A 20,892-nucleotide genomic window follows, 5' to 3' on the forward strand; every position below is an offset into this window, starting at 1 on the left:
ATTCTGTAATATGTTTGGAACTTCCATATAAATTTGACCATTTTTCTCAAGACATCTTTAGAGCTTTGGAGTTAGTTTTCCATAAGCTGTTGTTTGACTGTAGAGGTATTCTTTTTCCTTCTGTGGTGAGTTGATGCATTTTCTGTTTAAATGCATGGCTTTCCATCTCTAATATAGTACAGGGTTTATTAGGGGCTGGGGAGCCCACTGCAACCAGAGTACTTTTATAGGGTGAACTTTTATTTGAGGGAAAGGTTCACCAGAAAAGAAAAATTAGACTATCCCCAGTTAGATCCTTTCAGTTTGCACACAGGAAGAGATATAAATCTTTTCTTGTTTATAGAAACCAAAGACTTGGAAAGACTTACAACAAAGTTATTAGGCAAAACACAACGGATATCTAATTTGTCAGCCTCTCTGGAAACAACTGGATTTTAGGGGGAAATGTATTCCATGTGTGACCTTTATTTAGAAATTCATTCTCTCTGGCTGTTTACTCCAGACATTCAAATTACAACATTTTAGGGCTGCTTCTGTGGTACTGGCTTATCATTGGGAAAACATTAAATGGTTTCCATTTTTTTTTTAATTACAGAACCATGTAAAAGCTTGACAAAAACAAATCTAAATAAAATGTTAAAAAGGGGAAAGCTCCAGAAATGGTACAATGTAACTTTCTTTCATTGTCTCTGGTGTGCTCTGGAAGAATTAGGCTCTGCTTTAAATCTAGAATAGTACTTTACAGTGCCCCATAAACATTCTATTCTTATGAAAAGACCTGTTTGTCTGAAGGAAAAGATTCTTATTATGATCTCACCTTAAACCTGAATGAATGTTCTACTCTGTATTTTTAAATTAAATTTTGACTTGGAAGAGGCCACAAATAAAGCTTGTTGCAACACAGCTGTGAAGCTAGGGCGAGCCAGAGCTTGAAACTCTTTGATCTTGACAGTGTTGTTTAATTGTTGTGAACCTTGATTTCTCCTCAATTTTATAAGTGTAATAGATCCTTTGTCATGCTAAAGATAATGTACACATGAACCAAACAAGTTGCTTTCTGTTTATACCTCACCTTATAAAAACAGCTCTATGGGATTGAGAGGGTGGTTGAAATGGTTTTATTAAAATTCGGGTCAACTAGCCCATATGAAATTACACTAAAATGACACTTTAAATGGGTGGATGATTGTTTTTCAATGTTGGTGAAACAGAGGAAGAAACTGAGGTCATAGGCCAATTGCTCGTGCACATGGGATACACTGGCCTAAGGTTTGGGAGCTGAGCTATGGATCCAGGCACGGAGAGACAGATGTGGAAGTGCAGTGTTATCTACAATCGTGCTACTTCTCATAACAGGATGTGTTTGTGCACAAGGTCTCCATAGCAGTTGGGATTTATTTATCAGTTATTAGTAATTCTCTTCACTAGCACAGGATGAGCTTGTTGGAAACCTATAAGAGAATATTCAGCATAGAGCGTTGACACAACTTCATTAGGTCTCTGGCCAACATTTTCAATCCCACTCATCCCCACCCATCTCCAGCTCTGCCATCCACCTCCTCAGCAAGAACACAGAGGGAAGTCATTACTGTGGCTCATTCTCTGTGACTCAGAGTTGTTCACAGTGACTCAGTCATTTCTATGGAGATAGACCAGTCTAACAGGTATGATTAGTTTTTCAGACATTAGGGTATTTGGGGAAATGGGAAAGAACTCATTCTTTCGGTAGTCCACACCTTCCTCTTACACATATCAGAATTTAGGGTTAGGCATCGTGACTCAAGCCTCTAGCTATTTGGAAAGTGGAGAGATACAGAAAGTAGTTTTAGACCAGGCTGAAAAAAAAAAACCCCAAAACCAAAGCAAAACAAAAAAGTCCATCTTGAACAATGGCTGACTATGGTGGTCTGTACTTGTTATCTTAGCAACTTGGGGGAAACACAAATAAGAGGACCACAGTCTAGGCTGGCCCTAGCATAAACCGAGAGACTCTATCTCAAAACAATCAACATGAAAAAGTCTGGCACAGTGAAGTGGAAGAGCACTTGCCTAGCTAGTCTGAGGCTCTGACCTCAATGTCTACTACTTCCCAAATATATATTCATATGTATTAGAATGTTGATATTATTTTGGGTAGCCTGTCTGCCTCTAATATCAATAGTGTTACAAGAGGAGTTTGATTAATAATAGTGTATTTATGGGTTTGAAACATTATTTTTGGTTTGGACAGCCTAAAGTCAAAATAACATTTTTGCTTTTGGCAGATAATTATGGGATAATTTATACTTTATATCTAAATATTCCTATGCTGAATTATTTATGTAGAGCTTAAAAAATCCTCTTAGGTTTAAGACGCATTTTTTCATTTGGAGGTGTTACATAAAATGTAAGTCTACTGCTGAAAATTATACTTCATAAAACCAGTAGTAAAAAAAAATAAGCACCTTTGGTCTTCAATTTTTCATCTAAAATAACAAATTGCTCTCTAAACTTGGCACCTTGCACTTTCTACTAACAAAAGTGTTTTTTAAATAACAAACATGATAACTTGTACAGATCTCTAGATATTAACACACAGAGGGACCAAAGGAGGATACTCTTAGGAGAGAAATACAAAGGTGCACTGCCAGTGTGCATCTGATCATATAACATAACATTTATTGAAATGAACTCTAGGAAGTGGAAACGAGAGGTTTTATTCTTTGTTGCTGTTTACGTTTTCTTTCCTTTTTGTCTTATTTGTTCATTCATTTGTCTTTGTGAGGACAAAGGAGGGCGTAGAAATGGTGGGACCACAGGTGCACCAGTGGTGCTCGCTGGATACTATGTAGAAAATGAACTATATAACTTATGGGTGGACACAGGAGGGAAAAACTGGGAGAGAGCAAGGGAAGGGGTGACATTCTCCAAAAAGAAATGTACTCATTACCCAACTTATGTAATTGTAATCCCTATGTATATCGCCTTTATAAACACATTAAAAATGCATGAAAAACGTGTGTTTTTTCTTTTGGTAAAACGTGACTGATGACATACGTCTTCTGCACTAAAAACTTGCTCATGCAAATGTATAGACTTTTCTTAAAACAGATACAAAAAATGTTCAAAGTGCTTCTATGCTTGAAAATCCTAACAGGAGAGGTTCAAATGCACACATCTTTATTTGTATGTTTGATTTGATGAGTGTGTTTTCTGCCTTTGTGAAAGGCACCATTACCACACAGTAGGAGGCTTTAAATCTGCCACAGGGAACCTTCTCTGTAATATTCCCATCTTGGCCTGCAGAGGGTGTGCTTTTCCTTTCTTTCTTCTTGGCAGTAGCAGGGATTGACCCCAAGGCCTCATGCTTGCTAGACAAGCACTCAGCTGTTTGAGATACACCCCTCCCCCTCCCCCCAGTCCTTTTGTGTTTGTTTTTGAGACAGGATCTTGTCCTTTTGCCAGGGCTGGCTGGCTTTACATGGTGAATGAAGCTCCTAAGTAGCTGGGAATACAAATGCATACAAGTCACCTGGTTCAGAAGGTAACTTCTGCCAACCCCAGGATGATAAGGAATAGTGGATCTTGCCTGCTCTGGTTTGTGTCCTGCCAAACTCATGCTGCAATTTAGTTTACCACTGTTCATAATGGTGAGAGACATGGGACTTTTATAGAGTGAATATGTCCATCAATGGGATTGCAGTCCTTTTTCTGGACTGTGTCAATTCCCAGGGAAAAAAAACATCCTCACCTTGACGAGACTGGCTTCATTCCTGTGAGAGACGTTTGCCATCACGTGAGGCTGGGTCTGTTCTGCCCGGGTGCTTTTGGCTATTTGCCTGGAAGCCTGGTTCCTTCCCCAGTGAAGGCAGAATCCACACTACCACCAGGCTCTTGGGTTTCTCAGCCTCCCAAACTGTGATTCGGATAAGCCTCTATCCTGCATGAATCCTCCACGCTCAGATGTTACTATAGCAACAGAAGATGGACCAAGACCCAAAAAGCAAGTAGCATCTTCTTTGAGAAACACCCTGGGTTTCACAGAGCTGAGGAAGGAAATCCAGGGGTCCCTTTGTCTGCTGAGGAGGAGGAGAGTGCCTATGAAACTCAGGAACTCAGGCCACCCCCTTTATTGCATCCATTTTGCCTGGTGTTCGCTTGGCCAGACCTCAGAGAACAGAACTTGTCTTTCTGGCTCTGTGTGCCACCTCAGTTCTAAGTCATGCTGTCCACTCCAGTGCTGACTGAAAGCCACATTTTAGGTTAATGGGTGCTTTCTTGTCTCCTTATGAAATGGACGCATTCCCCCTTTCCTTATGGATGCTCACATTTATCATCAGTCAGAATGCATTATCACAGGCTTGAAGAAGACAGCTGAGTGGTGGTGTGGATTCTGAGGGGTAATATTAAAGAGGACTAAAAAGACTTCTACATGTGGATGTGCTTTAAAATTGTCTAAAACATCAGGAAGGAAGTGGGTACTTGAAATGAGTGGGGCGGAGTTAAGGGGAAAGGGGAAGATGGATGAAGAAGACAGGGAGGATGCAGCAAAACATTCAGTGGATATCTTACAAAACTAAGATGCGTGAGGGAAGGGGTGGGTGAGAGGGATGAGTGTGCTGTTGAAAAGGGTAACACGGATGGAGACATCGTGTATTCATAGACTGTTTTGTTAAATGGCAACTCCCAACCCCTTTGTGCAACTACTTAAAGATAGGAAAAAGAAGAATTAAAAAAAGTCAATGCATTTTGATGAGCAAGTTCTTTTTTTTTTTTTTTTTTCTTCTAGCTTCGGAAAAAGTCAAAGCTCAAAGCAAAATCAAACCAGAATTTGGTCTTTCTTGATATCCCCTAACATTATGCATATGAATGTAAAAATCTTTTGTTCAGCTAATTGTCCAAAACAAAAAGGAGAGAAGACCACACAATCCTTTTAAATGCTTCTTTTATTTCATTGGTTGTACATTGGGTGAGTGAACTGAATATTACAACCAAAACATAGAATTGATACAAATTAGACTCCTGCTTACACTGTAAGATAGAACTAAGGAGAAAATTTTGAAGTGTTACAGAAAGATTTAGTAGAAATGTTACCAGTGGCATATGGCTGAAAGAATATTTCCATGAAGTGCTGTTATTTCCTGAAAACCAAGAGTGAAATGTGACTCCCATACAAGTGGACGTTAGTCTCTTAACTACAGTATTTGTTGAATTGATATATTCATGTCTTGGATATTGGTGATTTTTTGTTTTTGTAATTAAACAAAGCATTTAAGATTTATTCATCATAGTCAGACTTCTGAATATAAACAAACTTTTGGCAAATAATATTTATACAGAAAAATAGTTTTAGATCCTCTCAAATCCCAGAATTATTCTATAAAATTACATTATAAATAAATAAAAAGCAAAATCTGTTGTACATATATTTGTACATCTATGCATTTGCCTTGCCTCCTTCTTACTGTAAATGGCATATTTATGACTCTTTGCATATTATAATCACAATTCTGGAAAATGGATATCGTAGTAAAAAATACAGTCATCTATATTCGCTTGGGGATACAAGTGATGTTTTTGATGCTCCCTTATTAAAGGGCTGAAAATAGTTGTGTGCTAGTAATTAAAAAAATTAAAGTAATGAAATGAAAGGAAAAAAAGAGACAATGTTACAACAATTAGTCTACAAAAATATTTCAATGATTCCTGTAATTTACTTCTTAGTAATGTATACTATGTTTTAGGTGAGGTTAAATGTATAAACAAAGAAAAAGTAAAAGAAAAAAGGAAACAAGTTTGAATGTTTAGGCAAGTTGTAGCGTAACTACATTGTTATAGCTGAGAAAATTACAAATATCAATAATACATAAAGATGAGACTATCAAAGGAATACAAGTTAGATACAATACCTTTCCACAAATTAAAAACAAACTCAACGATACAAGCACTAGGTAAGATTACAATTAGAATGTGATTTTCTTTTGATAGGATTATCAGATCTACTATATAAGACAAATAGATAGTAATTAGACTTTGACCAACATGAATTAAAATGCAGATTTCTTTTTTTTCTCAAACCAAAAAAAAAAAAAAGACATGGTTGATGCATCTAGTTTTCAGAGTAGGCAATGATGCCAAAATTTAAAATATTTTACATTCAATCTCAAAAGTCAAAATACTTCAATCACTAAAATGTTCACAAAGAAAATGGATGTTTTAAACAATTACAAGTAATATCCATTTATAACAGCTGTTGTGTTTCTTAAACAATAATTTAAAAACTATGTAGGTACTGTATAGGCTATGTGCAACATATAAAATGTGAAATATGAAATATTTGGTACGATAGTGCTTAAAATAAACTTTAAAACAAACTTTCTGAACAAAATTTAATTGTATCGCTATTACCTTGAAGATCAACCAAGTATTTAAAAAAGTAAACAACATTAAAATATGTTTTATCCATATATAGTATATATGTATGTGTATATATAATATGTATGTACTTGTATTAAAGTTTTTTATACTTTTGAGACATAAAATATGCTTTAAGTGAAAGAATTAAAAGAACTAGTTTTTTTCTCCATGCGGTAGTTAGTTACAACCCTTTATCCAACTTTTGAAATGCAAAAACAGTAATGGATTTTTTTAAAAAGTGAAAACTATCTACTTTTTTTTGTTTACATAGTAATTTAGATTAAAGTCACAGTTGGATTTGCAGTGACTAAACTCAAACTTACTTAAATTAGAATATTATACAGATCTCCTCACCTACAGCTTCCTTGTTTGACTAGGTTTCTATTAGAAGAGTTATTCTGTAACAGGCAACTGGATGGTGAGTTTGAAAGGCTAATCCTTGAGATTAAACTGTTGGCTTGGGCCTCTCATTCTTGTCAAGCTGGATGAAGTCTGGCAAAATCTAGGCACTTCTACAAAGTCTCTCTTATAAAACAACTTTAAAAATATACTTGTAAAATAATACCTTCAAGACTTTGTTGGGTGGGGTATGAAGCTCATACCGTGCAAAGTTTCATTTTCAATCTATTTAATGTTATTCTAGAATCATAGGATTCAATGCGGCATCTCCAGGCTAACCAAATCCCACACTTGGATGTGTCCCAGTACTTGTGCTTGAACTTGCATTCGATTTTAGACCTGCAGGAGCAGGTATCTGTTTTACTTCACTTCTTATCTTTGCTGCAGCGTGCATTCCATCAAGAAGTGAAAGATTCCCCTTTGATTCCGTGAGTAAACGATATGATAGTTATTCGAGTTAGAATTGAACCTGCCCTTGGAATAGGTGTTTCTTTTTTTTAAACTAATGCTAATCATTTATTGCTAAATTTGAAATATTCTGAATCGAATGAGTCCTATTGGCTGGGCTTTTTGCTATAGTTATGGAGATAAGACAATATTCCTAGGACAGAAACTATGTTTAGAAACTCTTTTAAAAGTAAACTGTATCCTTTTATGTCCTTAAACATCACAGCTGGTCTCAGGTAGTTAACTATCTTAGGTTGGAATATACTAAGCATACCATATTTAATACTCATATATGGATATAGCAGCACTACTTCTTAGAGTTCTGATCTGTCCAGAAGAACTAAATCTTTATTTAGCATGCAGTTTGTGGCAATTCTATGGAGGAGGAAACAGGATAGTATGTACAGTAACAATGTTTAGTTATTCTCAATGCGGATTCTTGGCATTCCATTCCGTTTCTGCTGATTATTTCAGAATTATCTGTTAAAGAAAAAGACAAGCAAGATTAGGACACCTTCTGGGAAGGAAGAGAATGAGTTTAACGTTCACTCTTTTTTTTTTTTTTTTTGCAAGCAGCCATTTGAAAGGGAGAACTTTCTCCCATTTTCTTATAATTTGGATGTGATTCTATTTTTGCCCAATCTCCATCGTTCATACTGAAAATATTTTACACTCAGCCACTTCTGCTATGTGGCCACCGTAGAGAACGATAACCACAGTTTTCTGTAAGGTTGCAACAGGACACACGTAGTCATGCAGTCTGGTTAGGTCTTATTCTCTTCTTAAGCAACCTTTTGCTTCATCTCCCTTGGTTATATTCCTCCATTGTTATCCAGCTAATATTTGCTATGGTGATCAAGAAGTCTGGCTGGAGGATTTGTCTGCACTTGTAAAGCTCTTTGTAAACTAAGACATAAATATTTGCAATGTATCACTAGTCAGATATTATTCATCTACTGACGTAGAATTCAGAGATACAGTCCCATCAATAGAAATTTGTTCCCCAAATATAACAACAACCAGTTTCAAATTCAAAGCACATCTGAATGTCACTTATTAAAAGGGAAAGATGAATACCAATCTAATCAAGCATTTAAAATATTCTTAATAAAACTAAAGCACTGATAAAGCATAGGCAAGGCTAACCAAAACCAACTGTGATTCCTCTGGTCTGACTGCCAAGTTCATTTCCTATTCCAAGCGTTTACAAAGAACAGAGTTTGGCCTATTTGAGCTACTCCACTAGGTGCCATATTAAATGCCAAGTTTTGAAGATATTCTAACAAGAACACTTATTCTTGCCACAATGTTTTGACTAAACTTTGTGTAACTAATAAATTAAAATGTATTTACTAAACTATCCAAGGGTCTTTGTTTAGAAAATAACTGATACAAATTCTTTGGGAGTAATGATCTAAAAATATTCTTAGACATGGGAATTCAATTCCCAGGAAAAGCTTCATTTCTAAAACTACAATTTATTACACCATTATGTCAAAAAATTCATACAAGTGGTATTTTCCCCCTCTGAATGAGACTCCTGAAGTTTAGAAGCCATAGTTTTAGCACACTCCAATGGTTTTACCCATGAAGTAAATAAGCACATTCTTTATTTCACAGAAACGTACTGATGTGTAGAGAGCTGATAAAAATGCAAGAACTTACATTAAATATTTATACCAACTGAAAGCAGAAAACAACTAGTATTGAGATCATTCTTTAAAAAAAAATTCTTGGAATTTAAAGCTACCTAGGGAAAAATGCCATTCCTTAATGCACATACAGATAGGAACAAAATAATGTATAATATATACATGTAAATATGATTACAGTTCTAGTATGTAGATACTATTATCACATAACTTTGCATGTTATTGTTGTAATTTATGTTGGTCAAACGGTCAGTTTATCACTTAATTTTAGTTTCTTTTGGTCCTGGGCGCTGTCCCTCAGCTCTTCAGTCAAGGCTAGAGCTCTACCACTAGAGCCACAGCACTACTTCCTGTTTTTTCTGCTAATGTGGTGCTGAGGAATCGAACCCAGGGCCTCATGCTTGCAAGGCAAGCACTCTACCACTAGAGCCAACTTCCCAGCCCCTTAATTTTATGTTTGAATATTTGATTATTATTTTTTTGGTCAGTATTGGAGTTTGAACTCAGAGCCTTGAATTTGCTTGTCAGGTAATCGACCACTTAAGCCTTGCCTCTAGCTTAGCTTTTTGCTGGTCATTTTGGAGATGGGGTCTTATAGACTTTTCTGCCTAGGCTGGAATTGAACTGTGATCCTACAGATCTCAGCCTCCTGAGTAACTAGGATTCCCGGCGTGATCTACAGACAACTGTTCTATTTCATTCTTGTGCTTCAGTACTATTGGTAAGCTTTTCAAACAAAAATATGCCTAAGATATAAAATCATGTCCCAGCTTTCTATTTTCTCCTATTTTAGCAAGAATTTCTCTGAAATACTTATGGAAAAAATCCTGTCATTTCTTAAGTTGATAATATAATAGTGAATACTTCAAAATATATTTGCATTGTTGCTTATTAACTGGAACCAAAATGCCACTTAGAGAATGAAATTTTGAACCACCTGGAAAGAAAAGCACCCTCACAAAAAGCCTGCCAACGGGCAAATCATAATTTGCATTATGTAAACTAATGCACTGAACTTGTATTCAACTAAGAGCCATTATGATCACTGAGTTTTAAGTGCATTGAAAATCAGGTCTGAGGTTACCTGGCTATTTTACCAGGATGGGTCTGCCCATCTGCCACTGTCTTCTACACCCAATAGATGGATAAGGACAGACAGACATGAGCTGTGGTGCTGCTCAACTTGAGACTATTATTGTTGCCTGGTACCTGGGCCCAAACACTCTGTCTACCCTGGCCTAGTCTCTGGCTTCCTTATGGCTTATACACATGGTATGCAAAAACAACTATACTCCCCGATGGTGTGATGAACTGTAAGTAGTTTATGGGATTTGATTTTAGGAGATGGATAAAGCTTTGAGCGTTTCTCCTTAGGATGACCAATTTTGGGGCAGCAACATTTTGTCTTACAAATATCATTCATTTTTCTTTCAGAGAAGAATAACTTGTGGGTACAGTTTGAATTATGTGCACTCTGGGATCAAATATACCCTGGAAACAGACCAACTGAGAATCCACATGAAGATCAGTTGCTGGTGGATGCTTCTTATTTAACTATAGCCTCTTTGATTGACACCTGTGATGGCAGACAGGACCCCAGGGGAGCATGTGACTGATCTGGTTGGTGTGGAGGAGACAGAGGGGGAGATATGACAGGGGGTCCTGTGAAACTGCTAGGCTTGAGTGGCCAATTACATCCCACCCAGGGTGCCTCCCAGTGGATGCTAAAAGGATATTTGCTCACAGCAATAGACCATCCCAACTAACCAGAGCACCACTGCTCCAGAGGTTAAGAAACTTCAGCTCAAGAAGTCATGGCAATACCAAGAGAATCCAATGTAATGGGCAGGGTGCATTCTCTATCTGTCTCATTAATGGACTATTCTCTTAAGCAAGTAGTATTTTATATCATAGAGAACCACGACAGAAAATGGAGGTTAAATTCTTAAGATTCTAGCCAATCCTGTATGGTGAACCAGAATTCTGAACAGAAAGCTTTGTTTTCAACTCCTTTTTCCACTGTAGGAGAATACATAAAAATGAGAAGAGCTGATGCCCACAAAATCCACCATTCTATTTATAAAGTAAAGGCACATGTGATCTCAAATCAGAAGTGGCCTCCAAAGTTTCCAGTGGCCCCTCTGGTTGTAACAAGAGTATTTGTGACCCTAAGTATCAGTTGGTTACAGGAGAGCCTACTTACTCATATGGAAAAGAACTCATGCCAAAGGAATGAAACTATCTTCCCAAAGCAGTTGGATTTAAGAAGCTAGTGATTCTGCTTAGTATATAGTCTTGTTACTTCTTTGTGAACCTAGTCTATGATTAGTGTCATATTTATTTGTTGAAAAACAAGCACAAATGGTTCCCAAGAAAAACAGATGATCTTAGCAGATGCGTTAGGAATAGCCATTTAATAATTCCCAAAGTCTCTGTGAATCATGAATAGCCAATGGCGGCTAAAACTTACTGGCCAGGTGCTAGTGGCTCATGACTGTAATACTACTCAGGAGGCTGAGATCTGAGTATTGTGGTTCGAAGCCAGCCCTGGAAGAAAAGTCTGCGAGATTCTTCTCTCCCATTGATCAGCAAAAAAGCTAGAAGTAGAGCTGTGGCTCAAGTAGTAGAGTGCCAGCCTTGAATAAAAACAGCCAGGCAAGAGCATCAGGCCCTGAGTTCAAGCTATAGTATTGGCACACACACATACCCAGAAGGAAGAAATGGTCTGAGTTACATATCTGTAAATAATAAGCCTACTAGGTCGAGGTAGGAAATGATCATAAATGTGAGGGTTAGAGAGAGAGGTGACAGTGTCTATTCAGCTCCAGCTAGTTGCTACTTGAAAAATATCCAGGTTCCATATTGTTTAGCCTTCCACTTTGCAAAAGAAGGTGAATTTCAGCAATTAATTCACCCAACTGTCTCCGGGCTGATTTTGACCATGAGCTGCTCATGTGTGTATACATCAGCTTCATCTCCTCACAGAAGATAGCATCGGGAACGGATCATTGCTTCTTGAATCAAGCATCAGTTTGAATTGTAGCAATATGTAAGGAGGCAGGGGTGGGACAGTGAGTGGGATCAGGAGAGAAGGCCCGCTAGGGAGTTAGTTCTCAGACATTTGGATTTCACTCCAAGGAACAGGGCACTTAGCCAAAAGACACCCACTCCCTACAAAGAAAATACCATCATCTCTCCCTTGACTGAGTCATCAGTTATGAAATATGCATGCTGTCTTGTCTCTTCCCTAATGATGATGGATTTAGGTTGAGCCATCCATCATCATCCGAGAGAGAGAATGGGGTGGGGGAGGAGAGAAATGATCTCGGTCAAAGGCAAAATAGCCTGTGTAGAAACGGAACCATTGGACTCGAACTCACCAGCACCATGAACTTAACGGTTGAACTAGCCAGGCCTCATGAACAAGTATAAAAGTAGGTAAAGTAATATAGGGTTTCTTTTGTATTTCAGGACTACCAAGTATTAATATTTCTGACTCTGCTGCTGTGTGGTCTATCTCCAGGGACTTACTTTGGAAACTGAGTTTCTAAGTGGCTTCTAGAAATGTTTATTCTTTTTCTATAAAAGGGCCCATTGCAAAGATGCAGGGGTGATGTCAGATGACTCATCTTTTAATTAAATAATTCAATCCATTAGAATACTGTTCTTTGATAAGGGAAAACATTTCAATGAAAGGACCATTTGTTCCTCTATATCCAAACCATGAAAACAAATAGAAAAAAGGAATGAGGGGTGTTTTGGTTAAATCTTGCAGTGAATAGCTATCCAATACTGCCTTTGTAATGCTGACTTCTCAGAGATGCACACACTACATCTTTTAAAATGTGTGGCCTGGAAAAATCAAGGAAGCTCAGTGGATCTTAATATCACCAGCCTAAAAACTTCCAAGCCAGGGCTGGTACAATCATTGAGTTCTACTGAACATCTGAAGTCTGAAGGGAATGCTAATTCACCTGTAAGACAAATCCCTGGTGTCAAGAATGGGGTTGGGCCCACAGGAAGCCCTTCTTAGGTGTTGTTGGCATGTACACATGAATAAATACGAAGTCCCTGGGGACACAATGCTACCATGTTGGCATCAACAGAAGACTGCCAGGCCATTCACAAGACAGAGAACAACAGGGCAGGAAAAGAGCCTTTTGGACACAATGTATCTCTGCACCCTTCAGGGCATTTCAGAATTGAGAAATATCCAAGGAAAAGAGGTATGCCTTCCTGTTCCCTCCACTCTTTGTTATATCCAAAAAAAGGGGGAAAGTATTCTAGGTTGGGGCTAGAAAAATTCATGAAGGAAGGAAAGCAAACTAGCCTCAGTAGATTCCTTAGAAGTCCTTGCCCATGGTTACAGAGCCCCATGTCCTCAGAATGTAATTCATGAAAGGATGTTTTGCGGCGTTCATGAATATGATTCATTATTTATTTTAAAATGGAAAACTGAAGTGAAGTTTTCCCTAAATAAGATCAAGTTGGCTTGCCTCTTGATCACCATCCTGATCTCCCTTCCTTCTTTCCTCCCTCCCTCCTTTCCTTCCTTTCTCCCTCCCTCCCTCTCTTCTTCCCTCCCTCCCTCCCTCCCTTCCTTCTTTTCCTCCCTCCCCTCCTTCTTCCCTCCCTCCCTCCTTCCAAACTGCTGAGTCTCTAACCTGTGCACACTAGAAAAGTGCTCTTCTACCTAGCTATACCTCTGCCCTCTGTTTTTCTTCATCCGTAGTTTTCTTCTCCTTGTTCTGTTGCATGAATTCCCTTTTACCACTTCCACTGTACAGCTCCATTTGTCTCTACCGTTTAGTTTCTTCTCATCTCTGCCCTACTTCCCCACACCGCTTCTCCATGGCAACCTCTGTCTGAGGGGATCCTGGATCTTGTCTGAGATACAAAAACCTTTGGACTATTTTGGTTGCAGCAAACTGCAGAAATACAGTTGGACAGTTGTATATGTGGCTCAATATAATTTGATATTTAATCAAAGAATTACTGAAGCCAAAAGCCAATGACACTTATATCTTGGTGAACAAATGGTATTAGATAAAAAGTAATTAATTAAAGCAATTATAATTATTCATGTCAATAATATATGCTTCCAAGCACTTTTTTGGAGCATATCTTCTAGCAATATAAACTCTAATGGAATGAAAAGCTCAGAGATAATTCATGGTATGTAGAAGGGTACTTTGAAAACTCGTCTTTCATTATCGTGTGGGAGTACTGTTCTAAGGGAAGGCAGTGTTGGACTCTATTTCATTCTTTTAAAATGTACTGTTATTTGTGCAGAAAAGCCATATACTGAGGCCCTGTGAGAAAATTCTCAAATATGATTAGTTTCACTCTTGGGAAGAGCAAACTGAAGTTTGTTGGAATAGCTGTAATGTTTATAACATTTAGTAGCATCTTGATGAGCAGTTTTGTTAGAAGTAAAATGGCTCTCTCTCCTGGCATTATATTAGGGTTTAAAACAAAAACATAGGCAAGGGTGTTGTGTGTTTATTCAGAAAGCAAGCAAGCCATGTTTGCTCCGTAGTTTCCAGAGAAGGAAGAACCCTACATACACAGTTTGTCCCTGGAAAGGTGAAACGGGAGCCAGGGAAAGAATAAGCTGGCACATGGAATCACAGCATCATGCAACATGTGAAACATGGTGGTGGGAATGGGTTTGGTGGCGACTAGGGCCAGGTCCTGGATTTTAGCCTCTTAGCTGGCACCTAACATTCTTGATCCCACATTACAGTTCACATTCTCACTCTGGAAACCATCCCTGAATAAGATTTCAGGCAAGAGATTCTCTACAGATTATGGCTTCTCTACCTCTGACAGGTAGAAGATGTGAAGGAATTTTCTATCACCCCCTGGAAATTTGGATTAGGCCCATACTTTTGATGTCTTTCCTAAATTCCAAAGAAAAAGAAACCTCCATGAATGAGGGCAGTATCCTAGTCATTCTGTGCTATTAGCTCAGTATTATACATGATCAATAATAGGAGAGAAAACCTGGTCAATGATTACATCTAAAGGGCCTGTTATGGCTAAAATACCATTGTAAAGTACTTTGGAAACGGAAATAACCTAAGAAAAATAATAAGTCCCAGGATGGGAGTGTTCAATTCACTGAAAGAATATTGTGGAAGATTCATCTTTTACAAATGATGTTTTGATTCATGTTAAACTTCTTTGTATAGTGTTGCCAGGTCAACCACTAAAAGTGTTTTTGTCTCTGTAAGAAAGCTGAGCTCCTAACCACGTATGTGATCAAGGGATGTTGAAAAAACTCATAAAATTAAGTCCTGTCTATACTGAAGAAGGTTAAATTCTTCTACTCTATTAGAAAATAATATAATATTGGGCCACATTATTTAAGAAAGTATTCTACCTATGTCTAGAATATTTACAGTGGGAGGAATGGTAAGGTTAAATAATAATAAGGAATAACAATATAGGAACTAAGTGAAAATAAGGAAGAAATGGTAAGGTTAAATAGACTGTGCACGTTTGAATAAGTTTCACTGAATTGGATTATCTGGATACAGTGGTAGAATCCAAGAAAACTTTGTTTATATAACCTAATATCATGAACTACTTTGTTGTGTAAACGAGTGTTTTTGTACTTAGTTTTGCTTATCCCTATTCTTGACATCAGAATTATAAAGGCTATGAATGGGCAAGTCATGAATGAAGATGAAGTAAATCACATTTTTTTAGACATGCAAATTCACAAAGTGCCCATGAAAAATTAAATTAAAGCAACAAAGAGTGTTAGAAAAAACAAGTTTATACATCAATTGCAAAGCAATTTTGGAAATACTCATTCATACAATATGAGGGTTTTTTTTCTTTCCAATATGGGATTTTAGTCACAATACTAGATTGAAGACTCAAGCCAAGAAAATCAAAGCACAGAACCATGATCCTGTTGGATTTAGTGTAAAGACCCCAACAGGGCTCACTGTTCCCCTTTTGTATCTACTACCATTGTGTTTGATTTAGAATCCTGGGCACATTTTGGCTGCATTATCTCTTTTAACAGTGGAGCAGAATATATAATTCAGCCTGTTAAGAATTGCCTTTGAAGACACCAAAGGCAGAAAAGCAATGAATTGCTAAAATTTAGTAAAAGGACTAGTAGGATTAGTGTTCTATGAGCCAGACACAGAAGTGTGTCTTTGCGCACGTTAACTGGGCATTTCTCAAATGTGTGAGATGAAAATTTCCAGTGTAATTAAGGTCCTGCCTTTTAACCGTGTGTGTGTGTGTGTGTGTGTGTGTGTGTGTGTGTGTGTGTGTGTGTGTGTGTGTGTGTGTGTGTGTGTGTGTGTGTGTGTGTGTGTGTGTGTGTGTGTGTGTGTGTCTCTGTGTGTGTGACAGAGACAGAGACAGGTAGAGAAAAGCTAGTAAGAACACTCAATTGTGTCTAAAATTAGGGTGCAAAGAAACATCAAAACAGCATCCGTTAAGTGGAATTCAGGGGTGTTTCTGTGCCATCCACCAGATCTGTAACCTTTCTGGGCCTCAGTTTCTCTGATCATATCACACTGCCCCTTGACCAGTGTGGTAGGTACTTGGTTCAGTGAAGGTGCCACTTGCCCTTTCCACTCACTCTCCAGGAAGTTTCAGAATATCCGATGTAATAGGTGGCAAGTAGAAACAAAGGAAGGAACTACTTTCTCTTGGGGGCGAGTGTCCACTCTTTTATTTCTTCATTGTAAGAGGCCCTCTCAAGTCTTGGATGTTAGGTCCGTTCTTTAAGCACTTGCTTTGTGAGATGATTGTTTTTGCATGAGAATTATTGCTGTTATTATTATTATTTTTTTGTTGGTCCTGGGGCCTGCACTCTGGGCCTGGGCACTGTCCCTCAGCTCTTCAGCTCAAGGCTAGCGCTTTACCACTGGAGCCATAGTGCCACTTTCAGCTTTTTCTGCTTATGTGGTGCTGAGGAATCGAACCCAGGGCCTCATGCATGCAAGACAAGCACTCTACCACTGAGCCACCTTCCCAGCCCCCAGAATTATTTTTGGCAATAACCTTTTGCATGTTTGTTCATTGCATGTGTTCCTTGCTATGGAAAGCCAAACGGACTCGACTGGTTGAAATGGAGTCTCATGGACTTTTTGTGCTTGGGCTGGCTTGAAGCCCCACTCTTCATGCCTCAAGTAGCGAGGCTCAGGCTTGAGCTACTCTGCCTGGGTCTCTCTTTTCCTATTATTTCAGTCCTTCAGTCTTATCAGGCAGGATTATCTAATAGTGAAGTGATGCCTCTTTCGTTCTATGCTCTAGATCATGTTCACTGTATTGAAATTTGAACTCCCATGTTCCTACCAACCAACAGTGTTTTCTGACCCTTTCTGATATTGAACTTGGACTTTGAAAAGGTCTTATTTCTACTATGATTTTCCCTTCAGTGGTTAAAAATGCCACCCACCTTCCTGAATCCTAAAAAAATTTATTCTTTTAGGTTGTTCTCTCATCTGGAAAATGGAGAAGACACTTCAGAGTTGAGTATTAAATGAAATAATTCATATAAACGATCTGACATATGTGAGTTCCTTTTCTGGAGTCTATTATTTTAGCATTTATAATCCTAAATCAAATTTGGCTTGAGCCACTATTTAAATAGTCATTCAAATAAATACTATTGTGCATTTAAATATTGGATTTGTATGACTCTCCATATGTATGTTGGAAATATACTTGTTTTGATGAGAGTAACATTTAAAAAATATCAAATACACTTACTTCCCTTTCTGCTTGTGCCCGTGTATATCTTGTCATTGATGACTGGTCTTGACTGAAACTCTCTGATTTTTCATTAAAGTTTTGGCTGTCAAGTCATATCTATCACTTAGAGAACTGGAATCTTTTATTGTAATGGCACAGTCAGCCATCACTTGTGTGACGATCAGGGTCTACTACAATAGAAAGCTGACTTCCCTGAAGGGCAAAATCTCCCCTTCCTTAAGGTCAGATCTGATTCAAACCTAGCTTCCCCTAAACGGATACGTCACCATTGATAAGTCATTAAACACTTTCTCATTATCTATCTATCTATCTATCTATCTATCTATCTATCTATCTATCTATCTATCTACCTACCTACCTACCTACCTACCTATCATCTAGCTGCAGTACTGGGGCTGGAACTCAGGCCTTTTCACCTGCTCTACCACTTGAGCTATGCCCCCACTTCCTGCCACTTTTTAGGTAGGGATTCCTATTCCCTCATCCTCCTCCCTGCCCCCCTCACCCCAAACCCCCCAAGTCAGCCTTGAACTGAGATTTTCCCTATGTCCTTCTCCTGAGTAGCTGAGATTATAGACATGAGCTACTATACTTGACTCTTAAACTTCTTTTATCCTTAATACTTTTTAGCATCCTTAGCATAATGGGAAATACAGTGGTACTCATAGGGGATTATGAAAATGAAACAGTGTATTTAATAAGTGCCTGGTGACAGTAGGCTCAAGATAAATGCTATTTATGATGATGATGATGATGATGATGATGATGATGATGATGATGATGTGGTGATACTTAAATGATCTTAATTTCCTAGTCTGAGCCACAAAATATAAATTATGACACATAACATGTTAGAATTCTTAGATCACTATGCTTGAAGTAAATGACACTTTATGGACACTTCCATGCACTTAGTCTTATCTAGTAAAGCCTGTTCTTCAATCTCCAAAGCCTTCATCTCTTTTACCTTCTCCCTGCATGGACAGCATGAAGAAAAAGTGAGCTTTGCAGATGAAGTTTAACAGATGAAAAGCCCCACACCCAAACAGCTCTTAAAACACCTTTGCCTAAGGTCAAAACATATTAATGGACATTTTCATTCTTGAGACTTTTCTTAGATTTCTCTCTTTTAACTTCAATTTCTTGTTCAAGGCCATCTTTCACAAAGCCTGGAGTCAGAGGAGAACCAAGAAAAGAACATGAACAATAGGAATCGATCCAAGCAATTCCTTCTCTCCAGAATCCTCATAACAGAAGCAACTCTGTGGCCTTCCCACACATTCCAGTGGAACAATAGCAAATATCAAAAGAGTGAGTAATGGAGCAGTTATGAGATTAATACAGGGAAAAATACTTCGGGAAAGGCAAAGCATTTGAGTTTGACTTCTCTGAGTGTTTTGTCTCTTATTCCTCAAAAACTTTTCTAAATTCTAAGGAAGAAGTAAATCTATATTTTGTTCAATTAAAAAAGAAAAGAGAATAGTTAGCAGGATACACTAGCTATGTTTTGAGGGATGGGAAGAGGGCCTGGGCTGTGTCAGGAGTATTAATTTCTCATCCCTATGTGATTATGAACAAATCATTCCCCATCACTCTCTGCCCATCTCCTCACGACTTAGTTTTAAAATCTGCTCCTCCTCCCCCCCAGTAAGGGTATGATCTTGGGTACGTTCCTCAGCTTCTCTAAACTGTAATTCCTTCTTCACTATTACTGGAATAATTATAGTCCCTTTCAGGGGCATTTTGAGTTTCAGAGAGCTAATGTACATAAAAGACTATGCACAATAGCTGGCACATGGTAAGTGTTTCGTGGCAGGTAGGGGTGAGTTAGGTTTGTGCTATCTGCATTCTCTGTAGGCCTTAGACCCCATCCATGATCACTTCAGACTCTACTCGGCCAGGAAGGTCCTTGGGTGAAAGAGGAAAAACACCACTCCAGGCAGGACACAGGTAAGTGAATTCAAGGCCTGCTTCCCTTGCTGTTTACGTGAGTTGGGTTAGGTTCTTTCTTCACTTATCTGAGCCTCTATTCCAGTTTGTAATGTAACATGGATCACATTTTTTAAATGTTATTTTGGAGACATGGCGTGACGGTGGTAAATTTGCTCTTTTGACTTAGCATCTTTTCTTCCTACGATTTAGTTGATGATGGTCTCGGTCAGATCTACAAAGACTGATGCACCTGGGAATGGTGGGGGGTGGGGTGGGGAATGGGTGACATTTTACAACGATCAGTTCAATAATGCTGCTTTTCAGAAATACCCTGTGATGAATAGCGGCCGGTCTCAGGATTTGATTACAAGAAGCTTATCAAGAGAAGCTGAGATCAATGGATACCACAGAGCAAGCAGATTGATGGGAAGAATAATATAATTTGATCACCAAGACTAACACCAACCGATCAAAAGCTCCAGCCTACACATTTGATGCTGAAGTATGATGGATTCTGATGGCTAGAATAGCTATCATTTTTCATCAATTGTTATAAAAAAATTCTAGGCAACTGAATTGTTCTAGAAGACATCGAAGGGAAGAACTGTAGACAAGAATTATTCTCTTTATTAAACTCAGTGGGAGAGAGGTCTTGATGGAGGGTTATGTGGTGAGGAGGAGCAAAGCATAAAAATCCACAGATCTGGTATGGGCTAATGCCAGCTTCCAGTTGAGCAGAGGGGAAAAAGTAAAGGATCAAGAAAGCTCTCTGGCTTTGGGTGGGTCCGGTTCACTCACTTTCTTCTATTCTTTCCATCTCAGTTTCATCACTTCATGGACTGAGTTGCTTCTTTGCCAGTCAATGTAACACTCAGCCTCTCCCAGCTACCAAACTCACTCTCAGTAGTGTCATGATGAGTCAAGCCTCAAATATCCTATTTCCTGTCCTGTTCTCAACTATAAATCTGACCTCCTCCCTACATAGCTATGCAACTGCATTTTCTAGGACATTCTACTGTACCTTGTATTCATACCTTCTGGTATTATCCGCTCACAGGCAGTGAGGTCCAAGGCAAATCATTTTGTTCCCCTGAGCCATAGCCAAGAGTTTGATTCCATCTCCTTCCTGTTCTTATTTTGCTGGATGTTATGAGGGGTACAGGCCCTCTTTGCTGTTCATCCCTGCCTGCTATGATGGTCTGCCTTGCTATGGGCCCCAAAGCACGGGGCCAGCTGATGATAGATTTAAACCCCTCAATTTGTGAGGCCACGCCCATCTTTCTCAGATATATTTTGTCACAGTGACAGAAATCTGACA

At 38.4% G+C, this 20,892-nt stretch overlaps 1 protein-coding gene across 9 annotated transcripts in view; it reads right to left on the bottom strand.

Moving 5' to 3' along the window:
- Positions 1 to 4,907: 4,907 nt before the first annotated feature.
- Positions 4,908 to 20,892, bottom strand: part of Mbnl2 (muscleblind like splicing regulator 2) — a 151,003-nt gene continuing 135,018 nt past the window's right edge. For 8 of the 9 annotated variants that reach the window (XM_070002718.1, XM_070002717.1, XM_070002719.1 and 5 more), the window contains one exon: positions 4,908 to 7,722. In XM_070002718.1, the coding sequence (XP_069858819.1) occupies positions 7,595 to 7,722 (128 nt within the window). In that variant the 3' untranslated portion in view covers positions 4,908 to 7,594. The remainder of the gene's footprint in view (positions 7,723 to 20,892) is intronic. The other variant, XM_070002724.1, reaches the window with a different exon arrangement.

The sequence above is a fragment of the Dipodomys merriami genome, unplaced genomic scaffold, assembly GCF_024711535.1.
Source record: "Dipodomys merriami isolate MVZ:Mamm:240054 unplaced genomic scaffold, mDipMer1.0.p SCAF_6, whole genome shotgun sequence".
NCBI lineage: Eukaryota > Metazoa > Chordata > Mammalia > Rodentia > Heteromyidae > Dipodomys > Dipodomys merriami.